This window comes from Podarcis liolepis (genome assembly GCF_965112155.1).
Source record: "Podarcis liolepis genome assembly, chromosome: 14".
NCBI classification, from domain to species: Eukaryota; Metazoa; Chordata; class Lepidosauria; order Squamata; family Lacertidae; genus Podarcis; species Podarcis liolepis.
In genome coordinates, this window is record NC_139569.1 from 14,908,024 (window position 1) to 14,924,819 (window position 16,796).

The 16,796-nt window shown below is 46.9% G+C and overlaps 1 protein-coding gene across 1 annotated transcript; it reads left to right on the plus strand.

Annotated features, from left to right (window-relative positions):
• The first annotated feature begins 4,385 nt into the window (after positions 1–4,385).
• Positions 4,386–13,853, plus strand: ITPRIPL2 (ITPRIP like 2). The gene has a single exon (XM_083474425.1). The coding sequence runs from the start codon at positions 5,576–5,578 to the stop codon at positions 7,079–7,081; it is 1,506 nt and encodes a 501-aa protein (XP_083330551.1). The 5' UTR covers positions 4,386–5,575; the 3' UTR covers positions 7,082–13,853.
• The last annotated feature ends 2,943 nt before the right edge of the window (positions 13,854–16,796 follow it).

Consider the following 16,796-nt stretch of genomic DNA (forward strand, 5'->3'; position numbering starts at 1 on the left):
ATTATATCTACACATAAGATAGGTAACTGCATTTTAAATGTAAGTGAAAAGAAGGTGTAAACATTCACAGCATATATGTTGTAGTATAGAATACACGTACCATTGTAGCGATCCAGATCCTTATCAGGATCAGATTCGACTTGTCAAAATCCCTTTTCCCTCTGGTTGTAAAAGGGAAGCAGGAGAAGGCTTCCAAAAGCTTTTGCAGATCCAGCCCCCTCCCCACTACTTAAGATCAGGGACTAAAGTGTGGAGACTTGCAGAGGCTTTTGCAAGCCTCCTCCCTCTTTCCTTTTAAGTTCCTAGGTTCTTAAAAGGGAAGATGGAAGCAGCTTTCAGAACTTTGTGAGTTTCCCCCATCCCCCTTACATCTCCAGTCCTGTACCAATCTCATTCCAGTCTTTAATCAGCTGATGAATGAGCAGAAATTGAATTCTGCTTCCCAGGCTAAATTGAATTCTGCTTCCCAGGCTATATAAACAGACAGTGCAGCCAATGGAGGGTTAAATTGGGTTGGCCTGCCCATCAGCTGATGTCACCGGTGATGTCAGTTGATGGATGGGTGTGCTTTGAGGGGGGCCAATAGCCCATGTGCTTGAGGCTCCTCACCCCTGCAATAGTTGGAGGGAAATAAAACAAGCATTGCTTCCTACTATGATGTCAACTATTCATGTTGGCTACATTTGATTGAAATTAAGTCTCATTGAAACCAGCGCTGAGGAATCAGGTTTAGGATTGAGGTGCAAATTATGTTGCAGTTGTGGGATGTGTGTGTCTTCATTCCAAGTAGGGAAGAAAATGTCATTTAAATATATTTACCAGGAGTTTAACGTGACCGCAAGCAGCTTTGTTTGTGCAAGGCCCCTGCTTTGGGAAAGGTCAAGTGACTGCGAAGGAAGCCATGCTGGACATGTGTCGAGTTCAGCCGCCCAATGGCCTCTGATATGATGAGGGATGGGCAAGCAAAAAAAAAATAATGCTTTTCTATTTTGGAGTTAGGTCCCACCCACACTGTACAGTTAAAGCACTCTTACTACTTTAGGAATCATGGATTCCAACTCCTCCCCCCAAAAAAGAATTGTGGGAACCGTAGTTTAAGCATGCTGAGAATTGTTAGGAGACCTCTAACTAGTTGCTCCATTCCTAGCAGTCTTTGGGGAAAACCATGACTCACAATACTACAAGTGTGCTTTAAATGTATGGCTTGACTCTGACTTTATTTGCCACTACGTCCCAGTCCTCCTTATTAACACATGGCTTCCGTTTTCATTTTGCTTCTTCCTGCCTTAAGTGGCAATTGATTAACGTAATATGGTGGAGAGATCACACCAGGCATAGGCAAACTCCGGCCCTCCAGATGTTTGGGACTACAATTCCCATCATCCCCGACCACTGGTTCTGTTAGCTAAGGATGATGGCAATTATAGTCCCAAACATCTGGCGGGCCAGAGTTTGCCTATGCCTAGATCACACAATGCCTGCTGGGCTAAATATTACCAACATACCATCCATTTGGCTCTTGGTTTTCGGCCTTTCCAATGGTCTTTTGCCTTGTTCCCACTTGGATATATTTTGAGAGATTTTCATCTGGGCTCCAGAAAGGCACCTGTGAGGCTGGTGCTTTGATGCAGAGATCATCCTACATGTTCTCCCCGCCCCCCTTTCCTCTTCACCGTTAGCACTCCTACCCTCTGACAGTGTCCCAGATTTCTTGGAATTCTCTGCTAGACTCTTCACAGACAAGTCATGTGTTTGGCCGAAGTTTGTGTGCTGTTCTTATCCCTCCTCTGTTCTGGGAGCTGTCAGGAACAAGGCATTGAGTCAAGTGCCTTTCCTGCAGGGTGTCAGCTTACAAACGGCAAGGAATGGGCAGTTTTGGGATGCAGTTACTGCACTGCCCCTATTCAGGTGTTCATCTCCCGGTTGGCGTTCCCATAAGCCACCCATCTGCAGTGGGTGCAGAGGCTGCTCACCCCATCGGCTCCCAGTCTAATGAAGACAGTATGATGTAGGCACCCTACACAAAGGGAACGGATCTATCAATTTCAGTTTCTCATTTTCCCAGTCTTAAATTCAGTTCAGTACATTTCTGCAGCAACACGCATTAAAAAAATCCAAAAAATCTGCATGAAAAGTCGTATTTCAGTGTGGATTTCTCCCAACATTTTTTTGTATGAAGTGTTGCCTAATGCACACACTTCTGCAAACCAATTTCCCCTCATGTAGTGCATTTTTGTATACAGTTTTTGTTGATATATGTGAAAATTTATGTATATGTACAACTTTCGTTAAAATCTAAATGAATCCTCCCCACCAAATCCCTAGGTAGTAAAGTAACCTTTTAATGCATTGAGGATGACCGTATGTGTGATGAGATATAGAACTAGTGTTATTCCTACTGTTGCTCACCTGCTTATTTAACTCAAAAAACACTTGTCCATCTAGAGTCATTATTGTATTGTGGGATTGTCCAACACAAATTAAACTCTTGGCCACACCTCAGTTCATTATTGTAGCGGCATCTGCTTCTGATGGTTCCTTCGGCATGCCAATGAAGATTGTCAAGACCATCCCATGTTCAGAACAAAAATGCCAGTTTCCTAATGTTTCCACTTATGACAACAAAACGTCCCCTCCTGAACACTTTCCAGCTGAATTTACTTCTCTCCACTCCAGATGTTGGAAACTTTCGGCCCTCCGGATGTTGCTGAACTACAACTCCCATCAGCCCCAGGAAGCATGGCCAATGGGCCTGGGGATGGTGGGAGTTGTAGTTCAGCAACATCTGGTGGGCCAAAGGTTTTCCACACCTGTGCTGCAGCTCTTTGGTGTTTTCTCTGGCCAGAATTGAACCTATTGTTGCTAACAGCTCACTTTTATATCTTCACATTCATCAAAGCTGACGTCTTGCGCTCTTTGCACTGGGAAGAATTTAATTCTTGTATGCCTGTCAGTGTGACTGCGAGTACGCTCTGAACCTTGTCAGTTTTCTTGTCAGGGCTGCAAGATCTATTACAGGTCTGATTCCTTCCTTTGACATCTCTTTCCTTTGGACGTTCCTGTTCTGTCACATTTCAGTGAGAAAACACATTTCTCTTACTTCCAACCTTGCCCTCTGGATCCTGAGGGTGCCTTCTTTGCAGACACACTTTAGCAACGCTTTGGTGCAATAGATAATCTCTTCAGCTGACATACAGTATTGCTTTGCTTAAAAGTCACTGCCTTCACCTTGACTGGAATCTCCTTTTGCTCCACTTTGGGCAGGTAATGCTTTGTCCTGTCCTTGTAAATATCCCTAAATTGCTCCCCCTTTTTGTGCTTGCTGATTACTGAACTAAGGCAGATTCATAAATGAATAATCATTGTATAATAGGTAAAAACTACTGATTCCTAAGGAGTAAGGACCATTGATACAGGATGATCATGTAACATAGAAGCAAAAAAACAAAAAAACCCCACTTTGTTTTACGTTTGGCTTTTTTAAAAAAATTACTGGTGGGTGTCTGATGATGAATTTGGCAGTTGAAAATCTGCTTTAAAAACCCTGACTGATGCACACGAGTGTTATAGGTCAGTGCGGAACAGGGATTCCCCCAGAGCTTTGGGTGCCAGGTTTCCCCCCTCTCGATTCTTGGGTTGCTGGGGTTTGAACCAGAGCTTTGATAATTAAGGTGAGAGGACACGCTGAACTTCTTTTCCTTCCAAACAGAGGGGCAGAGGGGGATAATGGCCCTGCCATTAACCCATTGCAAAAGCCATCTACTAGACAAAACTCCCTATTGTCTCCCTCCCAAGAAGGAGATTGCCAGGGCAAGGGTGTGTGTGTGTGGTGCCACTCAGGAAAAAAGTTGCCCTTTTACACAGAGGATTTTATGGCAGCTTGGTGTTCTGGGAACAAGGAGGAGGAAGTAGGAATAACTCCTTGCAGATGCACACAGAGATGGCATTCAAGGGTGCCTTGGAAATCCAGTGCTGCCCTGCTGGAGGAATAAGCCCCTCTTGAGATGTAATGCTCTGAACTCCATTGAAGGCTTTAACTATAAATATGTGCACATAAACCATATTTCTCTGCTGTGCCTTGATTTCTCAATGGAAACACAATCCTGGGTGAGTGCCTGGAAGCCCCTGGAATTCTGTTACCAGTCAGCAGAGATTGGGGATGGTGGACAACCTTTATAAGACGTTTGTTTGTTTGTTTGTTTGTTTGTTTATCCATCCCACCTTTTCCCCAGAAACAGGACTCAAGGTGGTTTGCAAAAATTAAAATACAGATAAATCCATATAAAAGGTTATTGTTAAAATGTAATTAACTACCTGCAGATTTAAACCAATGTTATTTTATTTAAGTAAATAGTTTTCCTTCCTTCCTTCCTTCCTTCCTTCCTTCCTTCCCTCTTTTAAATAGCTGTCAATCTTAGGAACTTATTCTCTTATCTCTTCCGAATGGATGAAGCCTCTGAGCCATCAGGAGAGCAAAAAGCATTCAGCCAATGGACTCATGGCTGGACTTTGGTGCAGACGTCCCGGCCCCCATTCAGTACAATGAGCAGCATGCGCCCCTAAAAACAACAACACCCCACATACTTACCACATTTTGGAGTAATACTAATTACCATTGGAAGATGGAAGCTGCCAGGCTGTTAAGTCCAGAGTCTAAAACAAGAATGTGTGAACCAGATGTGACTGGACTCCGGCTCCCATCATCCCTGGCAAATATGCCCAAAGGCCAGGGCTGATGGGAGCTGTAGTTCAGCAACATCTGGCGAGCCAGTGGTTCCCCCTCCCACTCTTGGACTACCAGCTCTGATTTCACATCCACCCACCATCCCAGTCTTTGTGTTATTTCCTCCCTGAGCTCATAGAATAAGTGACGCGAAAAAGTTCCTCTTTCCCACTCGGAAGAGGAAGCTTCAAAAGCCCCATTCCTCCCCCCCTTAAGTAACGGTCTGCGGGAAGGGCTGGAGAGGGGAAGAGGCTTTGGAGGAGGCCACTTTGGCGCGCGCTCCCCCCGCATAGTCCCGGGACAGTAAAAACTGGAGAGGAGGAGGAGGCGGCGGCAACGAGACAGGAAACCGCAAAGGAAAGCCGTCCTCCAGGCAGAAAGTTTCAGCCAAGGGAGTTTGGAGAGGACGAGAGCGAGAGGGAAACGCGGGGAACCCGAGATCTGATTCCAGGAACGGGGAAGCTCAGCTTCCAAAGTATTTCTTAGCCCCATTTCAGAGGCGGCTGGATCCCAGCGCACCAGCAGATCGGAGATCTACCGCGCCGGGGGAGGAGGAAGAGGCCGCCCAAGTGTTGTCGGCTGTTGCCGGGAGGAAGGAGGCGGGGGTATCGGCTGCTGCGCCCGGGGCCCTGCATCGCGCGTCCCGGTGGACGGGAAAGGATCGCTGGGTAACGATTGACCTGCTCCTGATCCGCTACAATGGGCTGAGGAGATTTCACTTAAAAACAGAGAACCGTGGCGCTCTCTTGACTACCAGCACCGCTTGAGTGCCATGCCCTCTGTGCGCGCTCAGAGGCACCCTTTGCGCCGCAGGCTTCGCGACTGAACTTTCCCGGCGCGCAACGAGGCGCCATGACCGCCTACAGACTCAACTTGCGCGTCTTCTGGCCGCTGGTGACGTGCGGCTGCACCGCGATCCTGTACGTCTTGCAAGCGCTGAGCAGCAGCCAAGCCGGCGCGGCCCTCGAGGGCTCCGGCTTGGGCGCCCCGCTGCTGAAAGCCTCGCTGCTCCTCTTGCTCCTCCTGGCCTGCTTGGCGCTGCGCTATCGCGCCCGGCTGCCCGGCCGCGCCCAGAGACCCGCCGGCCTGGCAGAGAGCCCCGAGGGTGCCTGGAGTGAACTTCGACGGCGGCGGCAGCAGCGCCGGCGCGCCTTGCTGGAGGAGTTTTACGAGCAGCAGTTGCGGCTCTCGCCCCATGTGCTGGGCCACAGCAAGGCGCACGTCAGCCTGGTGGTGGGCGAGCTGGTGCGCGCCGGCAAGGCCCCGGACCGGCTGGCGTCGCGCGGGGACTTCGTGCAAGTGGGCAGCGCCTACGAGCAGCACAAAGTGCGCAGCCCGGACTGCTTCGACGTGCTGGTGCCTCTGCGGTTGCCGCCCCGCCTGGAGTTGCGGGTGCAGCCCCGTCGGGGGACCGAGGCGGGCCTGCTCGGAGCCTTCGTGTGCGCCCTGCAAGTAGCGGCCGGTTGCGCGCACGACGAGGCGGGCAGCGGCCCCTCTCCGCGCGCGGCTGGGGCGCTGAGCGAGGCGCTGTGCGTGGAACTGCCGTCGGCGCAGGGCGGCGGGCGCCACCTGTCGTCGGCGCTGGTGCTGCGCTGGTTCCAGGGCCACGTGCAGCGGTGCCTGGGGGCCGTGCGCTCCCGCCTCCAGGAGCGCTGCCGGGTCAGCTTGGCCGTCGGGCCTGGGCGCCCGCTCACCTTGCATATCGCGCCTCGCTCCGACTACGTCTGTTGCCACCTTTCCATGGCCGTGCGCCTCACCCCGGCCATCCCGTTCGGCGAGGCGCTCTACCTCACCCCTTTGCCGTCGGCCCAGCCGCCGGCTCCCGGGAAGCTGGGAGCCTTCTGGACGCTCAACGTCTCCAAACCGGAGCAGAAGCTGCTGGGCTTCTTCAAGGAGCAAGCTCCTGCTGACTCCTGCCACCTCAAGTGCCTGCAGATCCTCAAGGGGCTGAGGGACCTGGGGGGACGCTCTCTGGAGCAGCCTCTGGGCTCTCAGTGGAACCGGATCCTTTCTTCCTACGTCCTCAAGACGGCACTTTTGTGGCTCCTCCTGCGGGGTCCCTTGCAAGCTTGGGAGGACCAGTTCCTGGTGGAGAGGCTGGAGAACCTCTTCCTGTTCCTCGTGGAAAGCCTGCAGAGGCGTGAGCTGTTGCACCTCTTCTTGGGGAACCCCAAGCTCCCCGAAGCCCTGAGCCTGCCCAAAATCCTCAAGGAAGCCGCTCCGGTCAACCTGCTGGCCGACTTTGATGGCCCAACCTTGGACAAGGTGGCCGGCCAGCTCTTAAACACTTGGAAGCAGGCGCCCAAGATGATCAGGATGTACAGTGGCCACAGATACAGGAGAAAACATCCTGCCTGAGAACAGAGCAGAGGACTCTCAGTTTAAGGGAGCACCATTTGGGCTGTGCGTGCCTTTCCTCAATCAGTGGCCTTCATAATATTAATTGTTGGAAGGGGTTGTAGAGGTCCTCTAGTCCAACCCCTGCTCAAAGCAGGATTTGAAGTGTGAGAATAAGCATCTACAGAGAGATCACCACCAGCCCTCTGCTTAAACACCAGCAAAGAAGAGACCCGCTATCTCCCTAATGGCCTAGCAGCTCTTACCATTAGGATGTCCTAAAGCTTAGCTGAAATCTGCCATTTCCATCCTTTAGGTTCTAGCTGTGCCTTCTGAAGCTTCAGAGAACAAGTTTTCTGTGTCTTCTTAGTGAGAGCCCTTCAGATATTTGAAGACCATTATCCCGTTATTCTCTTCTCCTGGTGTTAGGGCTTGTTTTCAGACTTGTAACTATCCTCTGAACCAGAGCCTCCATGTCTTGCTGAACTACAACTCCCATTATCCCTGGCCTATTGGCCATGCTTGCTGAAGCTGGTGGGAGTTGTAGTTCAGCAACAACCAGAGGACCAGAAGTCCCCCACACCTGTGTTGCCTTAAATGCATGATCACACTTAACATATCTGTAAAACCTCTTCACACCTTTGAATGACGGTTTCTTGGAATCACAGGTGAGAAGAGCCCAGTTGGGATCAGATACTGCTTATAGGTTTCCCATGGGCATCTTGTTGGCCACAGTGAAAGCAGGATGCTGAAGTAGATCGATCATCAGGGCTCTTCTTATGTATGAACAGGAATCTGCTATTGACATCAACAGCAGCCTCTGTTCCATATTCAGTAACAACTTTTGGGGAAGAGAGTTTTGTCAGAACTTATGAAGTCCCTCCCCCTTACAATCCTGATCCTCTCCAGTTGCTATTTTTAAATATATAAAACACATGTTTACTGCAATTATGCATTTGATGTAATGTGTAGTTTGGCCCATAGGTACTTTCCTTTGGAATGTGGTTAAGCCATCACAATGGGTCTGTCCTACTCTCATGTTTTCCACATGGTTTTTGCTGTCTTTCGAATGCACCACATACCAGATGCAGAGCATAACAGAGCACATGGTCTCCTGATTGTGCTCACCTCTGATATCTTGATGCACGCCGGTGCATTTGGGAGCAAATGGTCCACAGTGACAACATGTCACTGTGCTGTTTTAAGAAACGAGATCAAAAACAAGTGCAAAAGTTCCCCTTAAATAGACAGGTCCGCACTACTGCTGGGTTATTTTATGGGCTTCAAATTAAATAGAATAGTTCTGATATCGCTAATCAAGTAGTGGGATAATTTTGGGGAAATACTGTGCCTTGCACCCTGAGAGTAAACACAGGTTTGTCTCCAGCCGAGTTCTGCTCAGGGAATTGAAATGAGTAGACCTACAAATTTGTCATTCTCATTCACTTCAATTGTTGTGCTCATAATAAGACTGAAGTTTGACGTAACTCAGATTTTTTGGGGAAGTGAGTCTGGTCCATTTCCTCTGGATGTATCAAGGTGCAGAATTTCACCCTAATAACCACTTGCAAGCCTTCTTCCCCCAGCATTTCTTATTACAAGCTGTTGTGGTGAGGTGGGTTCACCTTTTGGACATTTGTATCAGCAAGCTGAAATATATGTTATGCTTGAAGAGGGAACCCGTGTATGGAAGTAGCGTGCAGCAGCTCCTCTGGGCAGCTTCCCTTTCAGGCAGGTATGGGGAACCTGTGCCCCCCCCCCGAGAGATCACTGAACTACAATTCCCATCAGCCTCAGCCAGCATGCCCATTGGTCAGGGAGGATGGGCATGTTCCTGGAGTCCAGGAACAACTAGAAAGCCACAGGTTGTTTATCCCTTCTCTAAAGCATTACTGTGGAAGAATTTGGCTGTGTGTGCACTATATCTTGGAAACACGTGTCTTTAAAGAATTCTGGGCTCTGTTAAGGGTTTGTTAAGTGTTGCTGGGAATTGTAACCGTGTGAAGTGCTCATAATTCTTTTGAAGGGAGTGCATGTTCTTCAAATGTTTATACACAGCCGACAAAGCCAGAGTTGTGTACGATATCCAGAACCGCTCTTGGCCTTGACTCGGAATGTGCTTATAGCTACAAGAGCCCTTTATCTCTAGTGTGGGTGAGGATTTTTACATGCCACTGCGCTCAAACTATTTGAAGTGATGTGGTATGCGAACTCACAGTCTGCACTTATCTGAACGGCTCATGTGACCCACGATCACATTTCCGCCCCCCCGCCTAGCTGGAAACAAAATTGGGTGTCCTCTGTCATGTGATTTGGCATGAGGCCTGAGGACCTGAACGATTTTCCTAACGTCTCACATAATGTGGGTCAATCATGAACACCAAAGATGGGATGCCGTGCTGGATGGTGATGGTCAGGGAGATGTTGGTGATGGGATGTGAAATGGTGACATTTTCCCAAGAGGGCATGAGAGATCTAGCTGTAATCCGAAGGGAAGTCTCATTTTGGGGACTTAAATACAAATATGCGTTCAGAGACCAAAAATATTAGCACTTTGTTTTCATAAATGCCTCTTATTTTCATTCTTGCAGTGTGTATAGGCTGTGTTAAGCATTTTTTCTCTGAAACGCCTGAGCAATACTAAGCAAAGAATTGGGTAAAAGAAACAGGTACGCAGATTTTCAATAAGCTGCCTTTAAGAAGGCAGATCCAGAACACTTACAGTACCTTAAGAGGTGCGGTCAAACCTAAATCAGTATTTTGCTTTAACCAGCTGCCTTGTTGAAAGCTACTCTCCGGTGTGTGATTTAGAAGAATCCAGCTCAAGGGTGTCTGGGAGGTGTGTATAAACCCTCTTGTTGCTTCTGACAACAAACTTTGCCTGTTGACTGTTCCAGTGAATCTCTTGGTGCTGGGCCAGGCTAAAGTCTTCCCAGATTAAAATCAACAGGAGCTTGGCTTTTAACCCCTTAGTGCACAAAAGCACAGCATACCAAAGACTTGAGGACCTCGTGCTATGCTCTCCTGTGCATGGCTCTTGAGAAGCAAGTCCCACTTAGTACGATTTCCTCCTGAGCGAATGAATGTGCATAGGATTGGGGCCATGGTGGGTGGTGGGAGCAGACCCTTCCGCTCGGAACTGCTTGCAGTGCTTAGCCACAAAAAGGAAATAAAACTGAAGGGGGTCTCTGTAAGGGCTCTGGCATCTGCCTGAAGGTGCCGACCCCAGCTGCTTCACATAGAACATTGTCCACATAAATATAGGTACAGTGGTACCTTGGCTTAAGTACTTAATTCGTTCCGGAGGTCTGTTCTTAACCTGAAACTGTTCTTAACCTGAGGTACCACTTTAGCTAATGGGGCCTCCTGCTGCTGCCGCGCCACCGGAGTGCGATTTCTGTTCTCATCCTGAAGCAAAGTTCTTAACCCGAGGTACTATTTCTGGGTTAGCGGAGTCTGTAACCTGAAGCGTATGTAACCTGAAGCATATGTAACCCGAGGTACCACTGTACAGGGATATTGACATGGTAGCAAATAATGTCATCAATCATAGCTGGCAGACTGGTCTGGTATCAGCACGGAAGTCAGTTTGCTTTCAGTGGTTTGGTTTCCTGCCGCCTGAGATGGGCTATCGCTGATTCCAGCTGTTTTTGGACTACAATTCCCATCATCCCTGACCACTGGTCCTACTAGCTAGGGATGGTGGGAGTTGTCCAAAAACAGCTGGAGACAAAAGTTTGGGAAACACTGGGCTACCTGGGCTTTTTATGATTTTGGAGGCCCGATGGAACGGCGCCTTACTTTCTGTTTCCCATGTGAGGTTGCAGAACGATGCTTTGTGTCTCGTGCCTTTGTAATGCCAGTTTTGACACCTAAGTTGCTCAGCAGCTTTCTTGACAGGTTAACATGTAACATGTTATTTTATTTTGGAGGTGTAGACACCTTGCACCCACTATTTGCTAATAATTAGTTTCCTTAGGCTTGTCGGCGTTTTGGGGAGCCTTTTCTAGACGGAGGGCCACATTCCTTTGTGGGCAACCTTCTGGGGGCCGCATGCCAATGGTGTGCAGAACTAAAGGCCCAAAATGGGCAAAGTGATGAATGAGGCTTTGTTATAATAGGCTGCATTCCAGCCAAGAGAACAACCTCTGTTTCTACACACACACACACCTCTCTCAAGCCTTCTATGCAAACAAGAGGTATTATTAGAGTTCAAGGACGCACATTGAGGAGCATGTAGATCTGGGCTGGTGAGATATGCTGTCTGGGGGAGAGTGCATGGGTTCTGGAGTGTCATATGGAATGGCCTGGAGGATCACATGTGAGGTTCTGAGGTTCCATACTCCTGATGTCTCATGAGCCTTTGCATAGAATGGAAGGTTGCAACAGCAAGAATGCTGCCATCGCTGTTAACAGGGAAGTGCAGTTGGCTTTGGAAATGAAGGGAGATGGGAAGGAAATGTGTTGGAAGACGTAGTTGGAGCAGTAGCCGGGAAAATTGAAATCAAATGTTTGTGGAGGTTGGAGAAGGGACTGGGAAGGAGATATAAATGAAAGCATTGCGAGGGGGTGGGCGGTTTGAGCACGTGGCAAATTAGTTCCTAAGTCATTAACAATATTCAGTTGGCTAATACCGGGGTCAGGACCTCCTTACTGGGGCTTTCTTAATGGGAAGGCCTTCCTGCTGTGAGACAAGTGTTGTGGCAGGAAAGCTCCGATGGCAGAACACGAGACTCTTAATCTCAGGGTTGTGGGTTCAAGCCCCACGTTAGACCAATAATAATAATAATCCTGCATTGCAGGGGGTTGGACTAGATGACCTCGTGGTCCCTTCCAACTCTGATTCTATGATATTCTTGGCACTTTATAATTGAATTTTGTTGTTGGGGCAGAGACGGTTGTTTCGTTTTGCTGGTGTAAGCAAATGGCTTTGCTCCATCATGTCCAACTTGGGTGTATATGAGGATGTAATGCTCACTTAAGGTGGGTTGGGGTGCCTCAGGCCTAGGGGGGTAAATGCTCCCCCCCCCAGGCCTCTCTGTCTGGCCTTGGGTCTCACTCTGCTTCCCAGCCACACGCCTCAAGGAACCTTGATTTACACCCTTCTTGAGTGATTTGGAATTTGTCCTTCAACTCTGTTTCTGCCTCTCAGTTGTGTTAGCTTGGTGAGCTGTGGTTCCTGCATTTCTGGGGGTTGGACTAGATGACCATTGGGTCCCTTCCAACCCGATGGTTCTGTAATTCTGTGGATGAAGGATAGAGAGGTGTGTGCATAGAAACTGGCCTGTGGCGCATAGGTGAAACTTGTTTTCATTGCCCCACCCACTTTCGCCTCTGGCCCCACCCATCACTTGCATGCGGCCCCTGGAAGGCCGCCCAGAAGGATATGCGGCCCCTGGGCTGAAAAAGCTTGGACTAAAGTAAAGAAGGGTTCCAGGAAACCAGTGCCCAGGCGGAGGGAGCCTGAATGTGAATATTTGGATTTAATTATCCGAAGGAGATGCTTGTTATGGTGGACCAGAGTGATCATTTTCAGATGTGCTTGACCACACACCAAAACGTGTGTGTGTGTGTGTGTGTGTACCTTGCACACATTCATTTTCCCGCTGTTGTTTTTGCATGCCTTACTCTCCAGCCGTTCAGTGTGAGTCATCTCTCCATCTCTGCAGAAATTCATCATTAGGAGCTGTTATGGGTGGGTTGAGAAAGCTGCAGGATGGAGGGCTTGTTTGTCAAATAGTCTCGTAGTCTAATGAGAGACTAAATTGAAGAGCCACGCAAAGAAGCACATCATTTTGGACACTGCTGTGTGGCTTCTTTCTTCTTTTTTTTACCCCTCCACCCTGCACATCATATTTTGGAAGCACTAGAATCTAAGCCCAGGCTCTTGTTTCTCAACCATCGAGGGATACAAATGCATTTACCTGTACACACTTAACCTGGGAGTAAGCCCCACTGAACACGGCAGGACATCAAGTGAAACATACATAGAATTTCATTATAAGATAGTCTTGCAAAGCAGTCACTTCCTTAGTCTCCTGTGGTGAGCAGTGATTGCCTCCAGGTGACCACATATGTAAACATTTACAAAGGTTAGTTACCCGGTCCACTTTGTGCCACAGATGATTAACATAGGCACTAGTAAATTTTGCATACTGATTTCCAAAATTGATTTCATATTTGCAGTATTATAAGTACCATACATCTTGCAGGCATGGCTGGTGTTGGTTATAATTTTCTCATTCATAGACTCATTCAGTGTTCCTATGCCTCTAGAGTTGTGTAGAAGTAACAATCTGGCTCTAGTAACTTTTCCCAAAATCATAATCTTTGGTAAGCAACTCCAAATGTGGGAGACAAGGAGCTGATACCTCTCCCCATTCACGTAGTGAAATAGTTGAAATGAGAACTTGCTTTATGTACCCCCCCCCCGAAGAAACCATTCCTCTTTCAGGTTTTGCATCTTGTTGCAAAATAATGCAAACAAAAACTTAACTTCACAACTGACAATTGTGGTATGATAATGGCTATCCATTATCTGTCAGACCAAGTGTGTTTTGATGCTTATTGGAAGATGCAAAAGCACGGTGTTATTTAATTGTTTAAAATTTGGAGGAGCGAAAAGTGGTGTTAAGATGTTAATTAAGTTTTTTAATGTCATGAATTTTTCTTGTTTATGAAGTTGCTAATAATAATAATAATAATAATAATAATAATAATGTGCTCACTTTTTCCATTAAAAAGCTAATTGTATTTGAATCTTGCCACTAACAATAAACAGCTGTTTGAAGCCTCCTGGGCTTGATTCTTTGCGTCCCAAAAGATGACTTGCACACAATGGTGAACGTGCTGCAACAGGAAGTTTTCTCAGAGAGGGCCGTTGAACAGGAGGGGCATGAAAGTCTCAACACTTCAAGAACGCGTCTGCAGGAGAAGCACACAGCAGTTTGTGCTTCACTGCTTTTTCTTATTCTCTTCTCAAAACAGTTTCACACCAACCAAGTTTGGGTGTCAGAGGTAGGTGTGTTGCCAGGCACCTAAGGGAATCTGGACAGAGGGCCATGACACCTTTTGCATAAATATATCAAGTGCTCCCTAGACTGGTTTCCAAGTAAGAAAGGAGGCAGGTAGTTGGCTGAGAGTAGACTGAGCTTGGTACAGTGCCCAACTTTCCCTAACAGACCAGCCTCCACTGGGATAGGGATCTGCCAGCAACTCTCAGCACCCTGAACTACAGTTCCCAAGATTATTTGGGGAAATTCATGTGGCCAGAGATAAAGTAGAGCTATTGAGTTAATGGGTCTGAAGTCAACGTAAAAATGCTTTTTATTCCCATAGTTCCAAATATTAAAAGGGTGTGTGTGGATTCCTTATGCATGTAATAATGGTAATCAAAGCACCTTTATTTTGTTCTCATATATTTATATAAAAACAATTCTCCCCCCCCCTTGATGCATCTATTTTATCAAAAGCTTAGAGTGACTGGCATATTGTTTGTTATGACTAATTGTCTCGACAAGAATAAATTGGACTGGGTGTTTTTGTTAGAGCCAAAGACATTCCCTCAACAGTTACCAGATGGAAGCACAATACAACATATAAACGGGCTGGTACAAGGTTGTCACCAGCTCCAATCAACACAGCATTTTTGGCAACAAGGGCTTGCCTTTTTTATTTTTATCAGTGACAATTGGATGACGGGGCGGGAAGGAGGGAAGCAACTAGGGGTTTTATATAATTTATTTAACTATGCACTGTAATATAACCACCTTTCTGTCAAGGCAGTATACAATTTAAAATGTTAGAACGAACGCTTTAAAATATTCTCAGGCCAATATCAGAAGTTGGCCTGGACTCTCTCCCTTCTGCCATCCTTCAAGGCAGGCCAGCCTGAGTAGCCTAAACCAATTCTATGATCCTAAGCCCCAACAAGCATGGCCAATGGCAAGGGATGATGGGAGTTGTAGTCCACTTCCCCATATCAGAAATAAGCAATATGAACTGAGGGCATTGCTATCAGGGGTGCCAACTTGAATAAATTAATAGTTGAAGGGACAGGTAAGCCCCACCCTGCATAATTGATCACATGACATGGTACACACCCACCATCTGAGTGGCAATGCCCATCAACTTTGAGGGCCTGATCTTCTCAAATATTTTATTGGGGTGGCGGCGAAGGGACCTCAGCCCTTAGGAGTTGGCTTCTATGTTTGCCTTGCAAGTTTCTATTGGGCTGATAGTTTCTATTCTAACATATAGGTGTGCTTTGGATGTCCATTCTTTATTGTTTTAAAAACTAACTTCAGTTATTGTTTTCGCACTGTTCCCAAAACTATTTTTGGCTGTGGTATGTTTGCCAATCCCCTTGAGATGCTTGTAAAACAGGATTCATAAATAAAAGACTACCATTACTACTTACTGTGTGCCCCTTGGCTGTTTTGAATAGGCAAGCCTCTTTCCACATGGCATTATGTGCCCTCAATGGAGTCCTTCTGCTCAGTTGTAGAGGATCTTACTGGCGTGGAACCTAGAAATTCAACTTCCTGAATAAATGAAGCATTAGATCAGCTGTTATAAAGGAAATGAATCATTCCTCTGTTTATCTTGAGATAGTTGTCTAGCCACTGCCTAATGCATCTTGGTTTGGTTTTTTTGTTTTTTAAAGTTGATTTCATTCCAGTTCTGGAAATACACACACACACACACACACACACTATAATCCATCCAATAATTTGTGTTTAACAACATCTGGAACACCTACTGCGCCCATTACTAGGGTTAACAGGGTTTATAGGATTCAGAGACATTTTGCTAGGCTGGTGCCGAACACGTCAAATATCCTGGGGCGTTCCTTGGAGATGACTCTCACTGCCTGACAGATGGTCTTGTAATTCATGGCTCTTGTCAAGGAGCCAATCTCACATATTAATCACTCAAAGACATTCTTGCATCCATCTGCAAGGAGTAAGGCAGAAAGCCCATGCCGATCTGCAACGTTAAAACACTGACAGCAACAACAACAGTGCCACAAATAAAACCAATATATTATTTTAATTTGTAGCACAGAGTCGGGGTGCGGAGTGGGGAGGCAAGGTTAGAACGCAGGCTTGATATACACCAGTTTAAAAGAATTGAAAACAATACTTATTTTATTGGCGTTTCATTTCTAGAAATGGAGGAAGGAAAAAAGAGAAAGAGAAACCAAAGTTACAAAAGAATAACTTCCAATTTTCCATCTGCTGGTTACATAAAAAAGAAAATATGGTTATTTAAAACCTTCAGTCCATTATCAGAGTTGAGGGACATATTCCAGCCAGGCCAAAATACGGAAGGAGAGTGAAAAGTGGGGTCAGTAAGAGGTGTGGCTGGAGAGCGGTTGTGTAGCTGTGTGTCTTGAGGAGAGAAAGGCTTTGCGGGTTGCATTTGTCCCCTGGGCCTTTCATGATGGTTTTGAAACCGTGACTTGGTTTTACCTCAGAAGCTGCTTCAGTGTCTTACTGTCCTAAGATGATTTGGTTTCTTTGTTGTGGAACTTGTGACATGTTTCTGACTCAGTCCAAGGGGAAAGGTTTGGGCACTCACACGAGGCTTACAAGCAGCCCTGTTTAGGGAAGTTTTTTATGTTTGATCTTTTATCGCATTTTTAATGTTCTGTTGAGAGCTGCTCAGAGTGGCTGGGGAAACCCAGACAGATGGGCAGGGTATTTTTTATTAATCTTATTCCTACAAGACATTG

Coding starts and splice junctions, on each gene's coding strand:
- ITPRIPL2 (XM_083474425.1), top strand. CDS start 5,576: ATGACCGCCTACAGACTCAACTTGCGCGTCTTCTGGCCGCTGGTGACG.